The sequence below is a fragment of the Gossypium hirsutum genome, chromosome D03 (assembly GCF_007990345.1).
Source record: "Gossypium hirsutum isolate 1008001.06 chromosome D03, Gossypium_hirsutum_v2.1, whole genome shotgun sequence".
Taxonomy (NCBI): Eukaryota; Viridiplantae; Streptophyta; class Magnoliopsida; order Malvales; family Malvaceae; genus Gossypium; species Gossypium hirsutum.
The window spans coordinates 12,110,539-12,123,922 of record NC_053439.1 but is presented as its reverse complement, the minus strand read 5'-3'; the positions used below and the strand labels follow the sequence as shown (position 1 = coordinate 12,123,922).

At 33.8% G+C, this 13,384-nt stretch overlaps 1 protein-coding gene across 1 annotated transcript; it reads right to left on the bottom strand.

Annotated features, from left to right (window-relative positions):
• Window positions 1-11,136: 11,136 nt before the first annotated feature.
• Window positions 11,137-12,587, bottom strand: LOC107950925 (GATA transcription factor 4). Its single transcript, XM_016885831.2, has 2 exons — window positions 12,238-12,587; window positions 11,137-11,903 (listed from the first exon to the last, which is right to left on the bottom strand). The coding sequence occupies exons 1-2, from the start codon at window positions 12,502-12,504 to the stop codon at window positions 11,256-11,258; spliced, it is 915 nt and encodes a 304-aa protein (XP_016741320.1). The 5' UTR covers window positions 12,505-12,587; the 3' UTR covers window positions 11,137-11,255.
• Between the last annotated feature and the right edge of the window lie 797 nt (window positions 12,588-13,384).

The following is a 13,384-nucleotide window of genomic DNA, read 5'->3' as shown; positions in this document are numbered from 1 at the left end:
TTCAGTTGGTAATGGTGGTGTTCGTGGACAGAGGTCACCAGGCAGAGGCGTGACTCAAACTAAGGCAAGACAACATACTTTGGCATATCAGACAAAGCATCGCGAGGACAGAGATGCGGCTGATGTGATAGTCGATACATTTACTATGCACTTGCATTCTTATTTTGCTTTGATTGATAGTGGTTCCACACATTCAAACATTACTAGTAGTGTGTTTGGTAATTTGGGGATTTTGGCTGAGGGTATTAGTAATGAGATTTCTGCGGTTAGCTCGCTAGGGCAATCAGTGCGAGTCAATAAGGTATTTAGGAGGTGTCCACTTGAGATACAGAGGTTTCTGTTTTTGACTGATTTGATGGAGTTTTCATTTAGAGAGTTCGATTTGATTTTAGGTATGGATTGACTGGTGGAGCATTGGGTTAGTTTGGATTGTGTTACTAAAATTGTAACTTTAAAAGTTGGGGATGGTAAGGAATTTTTTATGGTCGGTGAATGTCGAGATTACCTCTTTAATGTGATCTCTGCTATGGTAGCTGAGAAGTTGGTTCGAAAAGGTTGTGATGCATAATTGGCATATTTGTATAACACAAGTGTTGTGGATTCAGTTGTGGAAGGAATTCAAACAGTTAAGGATTTTCCAGATATTTTTCCTGAGGAATTGTCGAGGTATATACATGGTATAAAAATACGAAAGGGGTATGGTGCCTATTTGATAGGTGGCACCAGTAGCATTCCCCTCGCCCCCCTCCCCGCTCCCCCTTCCGGCTCAATTTTAAAGTATCAGTTTTAAAAAATAGCAGAACAAGAGAGGGAGAAGAGAAGAAAGAAAGAATATGTATTATTATTTATATTGTTATTTTCAAATAGAATAGATTGCTATAAGAAAATTTTATTTTGTTAGTATTATATAGTTTGTTTTGTGTTATTTTTATGTTTTGTTTTAAAGTTATTCCCCCCCCCCGGCCGCTCCCCCATCCGGCTCAATTTTAAAGTATCAATTAAAAAAATAGTAGAACAAGAGAGGGAGAAGAGAAGAGAAGAAAGAAAGAGAAGGTATTATTATCTTTATTATTATTTTCAAATAGAATATATTATTGTAAGAAAAATTTATTTTGTTAGTATTATATAATTTGTTTTGTGTTTTTTTTATGTTTTGTTTTAAAGTTATTCCCCCCTCGGCCACTCCCCCATCCAGCTCAATTTTAAAATATCAGTTAAAAAAATAGCAGAATAAGAGAGGGAGAAGAGAAGAAAGAAATAAAAGGTATTATTTTTTTTGTTATTCTCAAATAGAATAGGTTATGATAAGAAAAATTTATTTTGTTAGTATTATATAGTTTGTTTTGTGTTATTTTTATGTTTTGTTTTAAAGTTATTTTATATATTGTGATTTATTAGTAAGTTTTGTGTTTAGATTAATTATGTGTTTATTGTGAATGTTATGTTTTAAAATTTTTTAATATATTCGAAAGTTTTATGTTAGTAACTATTATAAATTAATTGTTAGTTAGTGATAAGAACAGAAAAAAATAGATAAATACTGGAAATATTTTTGTCATAGATATTGTTAGAAATGGCAATAAATTTGATATTGTTAGAAATGATCTCTTTTTATTCATTAAATTTTTTATGTAAATATTTTTATGTTGTTCGAAATTATGTTGAGAATTTTTGTTTATTTTTAATAGATTGAGTATTGAAGATGGATAATTAGTTTTTTGTATGAGTTTATTTCGATGGAATCATCTTGACAACAACCGTTGAATGTATATTTGAATGTCGGCAACAAATAGCAATGAGATTTAATATAAATTTCTCGTTCGATGATATGAAGGAAATGATTAGCGTAAAAATTATTAGACGTTGTGGGAGAAGGATTTCAAAACTGTTCTACAAGTTTCCAGTTTCGACAGATCCCATCAAATTCACTGAAATGGAACTTGTAGACGATGAAGACGTAGAGACAATGATCGCTCTTTATTGTGGGAATCGAAGTGACCAAAATGCACCGATTCATTTATTTGTTGAGTTAGCTGGTGTGGAGCCAACCGAAGATCTCACTGCATCTGGTGAAGAACATGGAGCTCAAGAACCGTGTATGGTGGCTCAAATATCGTACGTTGATAGTGAATTGACTATACCCAGGATAAATATCGATCTTAATGTTACACCTGATATTGAAGTGGTTGGTGGTGATGGATATGATAGTAGTGATCCTTGTGATCAAAAGGTCGATAGTGATAGTGATCCCGATATGAACGAGGTCCCCGATGATATTGACGATGAAGATGTGAATGACGATAGAAACACTAATGCATCTTTAGTCAAGAACCAGATTTGACGTATTGTGATACACAATAATCCTGGGCCACACATGTTGCTCATAGACCCCGATGCGATGCACGTAGCCGAGTTCCTGAAGTACCTTGATATACCACCTGTTCACTGGCTAGACGTAGATTCTGATCCTAAGAAGTTGTTCGTAGGTCAGAGATTCAAAAGTAAAGAAGAGTGTGTATTTGCTATTAAGCGGTATAGCATGAATATATCAGTGGACTACAAAGTCGCTATGTCTAAACCGACATTATATATTGGGGAGTGTTACAAGTCAGCGGAAGGCTGCAATTGGCGGGTACGAGCTGTATTTACTCAAAATTTAAAAAAATGGGAGATACAAAAATTTGTTGGGCCTCACACATGCACATCAACACGTATGACAGAAGATTATCGAAAACTTGATTCCAAAACTATCTGTACGTGTATCATACCAATGGTGAAGGACATGCCGACCATTAAAGTTTCGGTACTGATTGTCAAAATGTAGACATGATTCCAGTATCGAGTATCATACCAAAAGGCGTGGATAGCTAAACAAATGGTAATGAAGCAATTGTACAGGGATTTCGATGCATCGTATAATAAGCTATAAGGATGGATAGCTGCTATGTGGGAGTACGTATTGGGGACTGTCACTAAGTTACAGACACGACCTTATTAAGGCCTGGATGACCAATTACAATCGAGAAAAAGAATTTTCCATCGGATGTTCTGGACGTTTGATCCATGTGTGTGCGCATTTCCCCATTGCAAGCCGTTTGTGCAAGTATATAGGACCTGACTATACGAAAAATATACACAGATCCTACTTCTTGCTCTTGCTCAAGACAGCAATAAGAACGTGCTCCTGGTAGCATTTGCCATCGTAGATAAGGGGAACATGGAATCATGGAAATTCATCCTTACCAACATGTGGAGGTATGTTATTAGCAACGATAATATTTGCATCATCTCCGATAGAGGGAAAGGATTAATTGCCGCCATTAGGCGTTTCAGTGTGTCATGGAAATCTGTTTACTACATCCGGCACATCGCGGCTAACTTTCATCGAGATTATAAGAATGCAGACTAGCGGAGACAAGTTGTGAGAATAGGTAAATGATAACCTTATCTTTTCAATATAAGTTTTAATGTTTTAGGGCAATACTGTAACTTATCTTTTCTTAATACATATACAGTGCACGAGCTAGAGCCACACATTTTCCGCCAAAGAATGACTCAACTTGAGAGTGACATGGAAGGTCAAACGAAGACATCTTTTTGACAATGGTTGGGTACCATAGAGCTGTGGCAATGAGCTCAAAGTTTGAGGGTTTTCGTTATGGTCAATTGACCATAAACTTGGTGGAGGGGATCAATGCTGTGTTGTTGAAAACACGACATCTTCCAATTTCATCTATCTTTTCAGCTACATTCTACAGGTTGGCTACTTTAATGCTAATAATTGGTCAGCAACAAGTCAACCAGATGAAGGTGGGACATGTGCTTGTCGAAGATGTCAGGGATGCAATGGTTGCAAACCTTCAGATGGCGAGGTCAATGAATGTAGAAGTATATTCACGACGTCATAAAATGTTTTGAGTTACGGAGACCATCAGTCGTCGGCCCAGTATACCACCTAGGTCCTATGGAGTTGATTTTCGAAACAGACAATGCGATTGCAGGAGGTTCCAAACACTTCATTATCCATGTGCTCATGCCATGGCAGCGTGTCTTGCTTAATGTTGAAAAATTTGTCGATGATGTGTACACCCTCGAGCGCACGTTGCGTGTTTGGGAGAATGAGTTTCCCGTCTTGTCTGACCTGTCTACGTAGGAGGTGCCTCCGATGACTTTCGAGCTTATCTCAGACAAAGGGTTGCGTAGGAATCCGAAAGGTCATCCGCAATCATCCAGAATCCATAATGAAATGGACATTAGGGAGAAATCTAACGGTAAGCGTTGTGGATTATGCAGATTAATTGGTCAAAATCGAAGTAAATGCCCGCAACAAAACTACCATATTGGATAATCGTCACGATCGGGTAGGAATTGAGCTTATGTAATCCAATGTACCTAATTTATATTACAAAGTTTGTTCCAAGTTTTAATGTTGTAATGTATTTAATTTATATTACAAAATTTATATTACAAAGTTTGTTCCAATTTTTAATGTTGTAATGTATTTAATTTATATAACAAAATTTATATTACAAAGTTAGTTCCAAGTTTTAATATTGTAATGTATTTAATTTATATTACAAAATTTATATTACAAAGTTTGTTCCAAGTTTTAATGTTGTAATGTTGTAATGTTGCAATTAATCTCATTAAATAAATATAAAGATTGTCTTTTTCTTGATTTATATTTTTTTAGAATTAAAAAAGTACAAACTTTGTAATATTTAAATTGCAAGAAACCCAAAAAATTGATGATTTGATGGTGTGGTCCTAGATGTATATTTCTGCGGAGGTTGATGTTCATGTTGTGGGTGATTGCGGCAATCAACATCCTCTTTAGTCGCAGGTGGGGGTGTGCGAAACATGAAAGAAAAATCATATGCCCCGAACGCCATCGATGAACTTGAGCCAGGAGGAGTGCAGTACTGCGGTGGATACGACCTAGGAGGAGTGCAGTAATGCGGTGGATACAGGCTAGGAGGAGTGTTGTACTGCGGTGGTACTGAACTAAAGATATCAAACCCGGAATGTTATCCGTGTCCTGACGAGCCTGAGAAATAGTCATTGACCCGGAACTCCGGATGATAAGAACTATCAGCTTTGGCTCGAGCTCTACCTGACGGGCTCAGGCTCGGGCTCAGGCTCGGGCTTTGGCTCCGCCTCTATATTGGGCATTGGCTCGTATGCCCCAAGTCGATGCATGTACGGGGGGACTACAGTCGATTTCCCACCAAGTAAATATGATTTTCCCACACTAGAGTACCATTGTATGTACTCTAACGATGGCTGCAAATCGGAAGAAATATCCATCTGAGGTCTCCGCGCCATCCGGTTATCCCACACTGCAATATATTTTTGGTGCACAACCCCCCAATTATTACCATGTTTTCTTCTCTTGTTAATCTCGTGAATCTTCCCCAACTGCATTGGCGGAGCTGGGATATACTGGATGCAACCAAACTACCGGAGTACTCGATCCCCGTTATACCACTCAACTGTCTGAAAATTGATACTTGGTGTGTTAATTCACCATAAGTGAGAATGAATATGGGCAGACGAGGGTATAATAGCTGCAATTTTTAGTTTCCGATATGGCATCCAAATAAACTGCACTATTAATAACATGGTTAAAATTTAACACGGTTCGAGTAAGATATACAAAGCAATTGCATGTCACGAATATTGGAATAGCTTACCTCTTCCCCTTCATGTTGTTCAATCATCAGATGATATATCAGGACAGTGTACGACCTCCCGATAACCAGATAAAAACTCTATCTACGAAAACAAATTACATGTTAGAATAGTATCATTAGAATAATATCATTAAAAAATGTCAATTAATTGCTAAAACAAGTTAAATTTTATCACCTGTTCACTAGTGGAAATACGTATGCTTGGTGCCTAATCGATGCCAAGAATGGCATCCGATAAAGAGCCCATGACTGCAGCAACATAGGGCATCCGCCTATGTCTACGACATCAGGATTTATCGTCTGACAAAGCTCACAATACAACATAGTCAGAACTACAGAACCCCAACTATACGAGTAAATATAATTCAAATCAGCTAATAGTGGTAAATACATCAAATGAACCCTGTTGTTGTTCGCATCTGGCATCAGTACACCCCCTATAATATGCATAATGTACACTCGAGCTGTGCATGTCACCTCTTGCTCAGTGGCATTAATTGATAAATGTTCAAATTGGCTTTCAACCATGAAAATCTCAAACCCGTAAATTTGGACTCAACATCATTGAGCGAGACTCCTAGTAGGCTATAACAAAGGGCAGCCAGCACTGCTACCGTACTTATGCCTGTTACGACACTCCCGTCTATTGGGAGCCCAAGTTGTAATGCAACATGCTCCAGAGTTACAGTGCACTCCCCACACGGCAAATGAAATGTGTGGGTCTCTAGGCGCTAACACTCGACCAATGCGGATATTAAATCGTACCACAAATCAAATGTCTGGATCAATATTGCTGATTTGAATCTAGCTAACTCCAAGTATGGCATCAGTCGTTCATCCGGAGAATATCCTAAACCATTCACCTGACCCTTTAATGCGTGGTACGGGCCCTGACACTATTAAATTACAAAAAATAGTTATAATAACATAATTTATTTCTGTAAATGACGTAGAACTTTTTTTAAGGGAACCCGTGATTAACAAATAACAATATATTACCATATTATTAACTGTGTTTGATATGTGACCGTCGTTCTTAATCAATGAACCCATTGCGATACTTGCAATTTCAAAACAAATTTCGGTTATTAATTTCAAATTTTGATGCATTTTAAATATTTATCAAAATACCTAAATTTTATATATTACTTTTAATTACAAAAAAATACCAAACAGTTTTGTCCACATCATATTTTTTCTATACTATACTAACAAAATAAATATATCTTATAAATTCTAACTCAAACTTCAACTCAATGGTCTCATTCACAAATTTCATCTCAATGGTTTAATCTTTTACCTACATAAAAAACAAAAAAATATTAAAATAATAAAAATAACATGCCAATAAAAAAAATATAACAAAAATGTAACATAAACTATCTCAACATAATAAATATGAATATTATTATTATTTTAAAATGATAATAAGTAAAATGTATTGGTTTAAAATATAATATATATATAATAACATGTCAACTTAATTATTGTCAAAAAATGTAATTTTTTTCTACATAGAAGGATTCAAAAGAAATTTCATTTATAATATTTATAAAAAACATAAAATAAAATTTAAAAACATAAACTCTTATTCTCAATTATAAAATCTTAAAAAATTAGAATATATAAACTAATTCCTAATTTATCTCATAAATTTCAACTCAATGGTCCCATTCACAAATTTCATATCAATAGTCTCATCTTTTATCTACATAAAAGAATAAAAAAATTATAATAAAATAATCAAAATAACATGCCAAATACATAAAAAATAAATATAATCAGCTTAAAACACACATAACAAATAAATTACATAAAAAATAAAACATTCTTTATACATAATAAAAATAGGTTTTTTTTACTTCAATAAACATTAAAAATAAATTATGAATGAATGAAAATATAAAATAAATACAAACATACCTTAATAGCTCTTTTTAACCAAATAATACCTTACAAAAATAAAATTAAAAATTAAACCTGAATTAAATCAACAATAATAAGAACAAAAACAAATTAAATTAACATTAATTTATAACAAAAAAATTATCTTTTCTTAAACACCTAATCTTCCCTAAACAACAAACTCTCCTTTCCTTTTCTATTTATTTTTTTCCCTTCTCTTTCTCCTTCCCTCTCTCTATTATGCTTCTCTTTTTTTCTTTCTTTTTCCCTTCCCGCCCTCTTTTTCTCCTTCTTCTTCTCTTCTTCAAAATCTTTCTTCCTCTCTTCTGGCCAAAAATGGGGCATTGGGGACCTTATAATGGTCTCCAAACACACAACTCAAGGGTTTTCAGCCATGATCCGTCCCATCGCCTGACAATTGTAGGCCGGTGCTGCCTATGGAGATGGCATGACCGGTGGTGCCACCTTTGCCTTAGGCGTGACCAGGGGGTGTCGCCTCTTCCCTAGGCGTGACCCCTTATGCTGTCCCATCTATGATAGTGGGTCCGGTTTCAAGTCCAGTTTTTTTCGTATACGAGTCGTATTTGACCCGTATTTTCTTTAAGTGCCGCCTATTAACTTGCCTTCACCATATTTTCTTTCAGTCAAATTTTGTCAGAATCCTAAAGTGGTGCTGCCTATGCACCACCCTCCACCTCTTTGAATGTACCATTTTGATACATAATTTTTTAAACATGCCATTTCAGTATTTTTATTTTATTTTATAATATTTAGGTAAAACCCCCAAAAATGTTAAAAGGGCTTTTTAAACGTTTTAACCTTTAATTTTTTTTAAATATGTTTTTATAAGGGATAGTGATTGTCTAAGAACATTAATGTCAATAGAAGATTTGAACCAAGGGATGAAAGTTTTATCATTTAAAAAAATTATCTATTTTTTACCCAATTTAAATGCAATAAAATTGTAAAATAAAATAAATTTAATATTCTATTATTTATTTACAATGAATTAGTGGATATCTCCTTTGAGCCAAGCTATAATCTGTATATATTCTGTCCTTTCCTACATATTCTGATCTCATGCCAATAATTCTAAAACATGTGAAATAATTTTTACATCTCATTTATCATTCAAAAAGAAGAAAAAAGAAGAAAAAGAATAATTTTCCCTGCAAATGTGCAAATTGCTGGGCAACAAAAAGGGCAATTGATTAAAAAAACTAGATAATAATAAAAAATAGCCATAAAAAATGGGTTTCGGGGACAAAAATCCTAGCAAATTGTATACAAATAACATGGAAAGATCCCTAGACAAAGGGCAGCAAAACCATTCTGAAAATTTTTGGATATATATTTATCTTTAAATTAAAACTTCTGCAGTAGCACTCATGCACGTCACGTACCGCTTGCATGTGCTCTTCTTAGATAATCACATGCATGTTAAAGCATTTTGCTTCATGTTTCGGGTTCGGGTAAATAGTATCGATATCCACTTGATACAAGTATATATATATATATTTTTTATTGTTTTATATGATTGAAGATTCTTATCTCTATATTCATGTTGGATATAAAAGTCAAATATAAATGTTGAATATAATTATTTTAAAAAATAATAATAAGTTCCAATAACCTTTTATGTTTTACTTGATACAAGTATATCCATGTACATATGTTTTACTTCTTCCTTAAAAAACCTTCTATGTAGTTTGAAATGAGAAATTATTTTATGTACTTTTTTTTGAAGATATTATTTATGGTCTCTTTTATAATTTAATAACATTTCAACAGTTTTTTTTATATCATTAACACATAATTTTGATAATTTTTTACCTTGAACCTCGAACTAGAACCCTAAACCTCGAACCCATAATCTTAAACCTTAAACCTTAAACTCAAACCCCAAACCTCAAACCATAAACCATAAACCTTAAACTCGAATCCAAACCCAAACTCTAAACTCCAAACTTGAAACATTGAATTCTCCAAACTTAGGATTTAAGGTTTGGGTTTGGGTTTGGGGTTTAGAATTCTATATTTAGGGTTTAAAGTTCGGGTTTGGGATTTAGAATTCTATATTTAGGGTTTTAGGTTCGGGATAAAATAAATTTCCAAAATTATATGTCAATGACATGGAAAATCTTAGTGAAATGTCGTTAAGTAATTGAAAAATGACCATGGATGATGTGGTGGGAAGGATCCATAAAATAATTTCTTCAATTGAAGGTTATCTATACTATATTCTTGAATATATGACGAATATATATGGAATAAATATTATATAAAAAATTCAAGCCTAACACATATCTACTTGCCTATACATTTCCTTCGCTCCCGTGCACATTTTTAAATTAGAATGCATACTTGACCACCATGTATATATATGATGTACTTTTTTATGCTTTTTAAAATTGATTGTTTATCTCGTTTAGGCTTTTTATAAAGTGACAAAAAGGAAGTAGCTCAAATTCATATATCTTCTTCTTTAAACACTTCTATATTCATTTCAAAAATGTTATATCAATCTTGATTAAATTATATACCATCGTATTATTTATTTAATTTCAATGATGTTATTTTCGAATTTTAGATGGGTTTTAGGCGATTAGGAAAGAAAGATAAAAAGATTATTGGTCTAATTTGAATTCATTCTTCTACTCTAGAAAATTTGAAAAATTAGTCCCAATACTTTAAGTTGTCAAAATTTTATTTTCATACATTATAAAAATTGAGAAGTTAATCTAATTGGGTAATACCATTAAATTGTTGGCTTAAAAATCAACAATTCAACAATTTATATGTAATAAATTAGCAACAACTGAACCAATGTCTAAGCTTTCTAAAAAAAACAATAAGCAAAATTTGACAAATAAAAGTAAAAGACTAATTTATTAGCTTTTGTAAAGTGAAAAGATGAAATTTAAATTAGACCATAAAAAAATCATAAAAAAATTAAAAAAAGAATTAGAGTGGACCCAATTGGAAGAGCAAATGTTTAGAGTCAGGTAGACAAGCAATGAAGAAGTAATTATGATTTTTGTTATTATTTTTCTCACTTTGGCATGTGACAATTAGGCAAACTATGCAGCCTAATTCTGCCCTTAAATAATAATAACATTGTTGATTCTCTCAATATTTCTTGATCTCTACTATAAATTAATTCTCTATTGTGAGTTTACCCCTATAAAAATGGTACGTGCCAAAGACGATGTCTAAATTGATTTTGTTCACTTTGATTATATTTCACTGAAATTCATGCCCAGTAATTTGGGTCCTTGAAGTTTGAGTATTAATCCACAAATTCGTTTAATATTTAACTAATTAAAAAATACCTTTATTTTTTTATAAATAAAAAAAAAGATTAGTAAGGGTTGTTTTGGAAACCAGATATTAATTGCTATATTTTGTATTATGATGTTGATTTTTAATTTAAGTATATATAAAGGAATTTGAATTTTGATCCTTAAAAGTAAACGACTTCAATTCTATTTGTTCATACCGTCGTTTTTGAGAAATGTTTCTTTTTTAGTATCACTTCACATATTTAAAATTAGAATTCTTTTTTTAGATTCATTTAAAAAAAAAACTACAAAATTCTTTTTTGAAGTCCAAATTTTAGGAAAGGAGATACAATTTCTTTTTGGGTTGAAATTATAACTAAATCATGTGCCTAAAATGGGGCACACCATGATGATGGATCAAGAAATCATCAGTACCACCACCACCGTCGGATATGCCGAAAATCGAAGTTTGACTAAGGAATTGTTGGTGCTGTGCTCTTTGCAAATCCTTTTGCCTCCTAAGCTCCAAAACTTTCCTATGCGAATTCGAATGCTTCGTCGACACAAATGTCGGGCTTGCCGCGGGTCGGTATTCAGGTACCAACCGACCCGACTTATACCTCACCCCACACGCATTACAAAGTGTTTTCGGACCCATTGGACCCGTTCTCCATTGCGGGGTCTTCTCCGCCGCACAATGCAAACATTTACGACCGGAAGACTCCGGGTTGGCGTTGGAGTTCTCCCTTTTCTTCTGGCCCATGGATTTCGGGATGAGGTGGAGCACCCGGGTGGACCAATCGCAAGGTGGTGCCCGTGAACGCTTAGACCGGGCTTTCGCCGGGTGTGGAATGTCGTGTTGGAGAATCGGGTTGTTGTCGGATCGGGTGGATGAAGAGGATGATTCGGGCGTGGGTGATTTTGAGGTGGCCAATATCTGGACGTTGCTTTGTAAATTCTGATCTGTTGAGAAGGAGTCTTCTACGAAATTCGAGAGCCATTCAAGTTCCGCCAAATCATCATACTGCAAAACCAAAATGTTTACTACTTTATAATTTCACTTCATTTCTGATTCAATTTATGAATTTTATTTATTTCTTTATTCCACATACAAATTATAAATCTATTAAAAGAAAAATTAGGAAGTCTAATTTGATAATTGTTCAATTGATTTCAGAAGAAAAGGAGTGTTTATTTATCCATTTTTACAGTTTTATCTTAAAAATGATAAATGTCTACAAGTTGAAAATAATTTAAGTACGACTCGCCAAAAGAAATTACTTGACTACGTGAAAACAATCTTTTACCATGCAAAAATAAGGGGGGAAATAAGCTAATAGAACATTTCGGTTAATTACCGGGACGCAGAGTTCGCCGGAGAACTGAGAGAGGTGAGGGACATTAGCGGAGGAGAAGTGGCTATCGCCTCCGGTAGTGACGGTGGAGGAATCGGTGGAATTGGCGGCGACATTGTCGAGGAAACAGTCGCTGATAATAGCATCTTCATTGGAGAAGTCAAGGAGGTCGTCCACCGTGAAATTCTCTGGTGGCTTTTGCTCCGGCAAGAAACCGTCGCCTGCTGCAACATCGTAATATCCTCCGACGAAGAAGTCCGCCGCCTCCATTAAGCCGTACAATGTACAAGTTCCTATATGGTTGGCGTGAGAGAGAAAAAGAAGCAAAAATTTAAACAGATTTTAGAGAGAGAGTGAAGAGTGAAGAGGCAGGGTGGGTTTTGAGGAGTGAAAGGAAGGGCAGAATTGCAAATAGGAGGAAATGGGAGCATCTTTTTACTTGCAAAAGGGAATTGATTTAATTATAAACGAGAAGTGACTTGCAAGTTGCTTAAAGTAAGTGATTATTTATTTAGAATTAAACTATGTTTATTTTTCTTGGTTATCGGAAGGTAAATTTATTAAATATATATATTTCTGTTAAATTTTATACAAGCGATAGAAATAGGTTATCCATTGTTTTGGATTTGTTTTTTTGTTATAAAAGTAAACATATCAATGCTTTAGACAAAGTTGAGTAATTGTGGAATTTTAGAGTCAAAAGTGACTAAGCTTAACTTCAAAACTAGGTAATTAAACCATTCTTTTTTACTTCAAACAGGTTAATCTCAAAGATAATGTAAATAAAAATAAAATAAGAAGGCAGCCATCAACAAAAATTTTAACATTAAGAAAGAGAGTCAAAGCGACAAAGTGAAAGGTATATCTTAGCATAATTGTGGCAGCTGTCACTTTAAAGGGTAACAGCTAGGCCACATACAACCATTGTCCTTGCACCCTTTATAATTTAAACTACCTTCCTTCTTCATTACTAATTATTCACCAAACAATATAAATATTTATCCAAATTACTAAATTTATAAAATATTTTAACTGGGTGAAGAGATTTATGGATATTTTAATGTGTGTTTGGATGACAAAGCTTATTCTCTCTCTTTTTTTAATGTAATGTTAATATTTATGATTATTTTGTTAGGATAAATATTTTTAA

Coding starts and splice junctions, on each gene's coding strand:
- LOC107950925 (XM_016885831.2), bottom strand. CDS start 12,504: ATGGAGGCGGCGGACTTCTTCGTCGGAGGATATTACGATGTTGCAGCA. Junction 11,904..12,237: donor CCGGCGAACTCTGCGTCCCG/GTAATTAACCGA, acceptor TTGGTTTTGCAG/TATGATGATTTGGCGGAACT.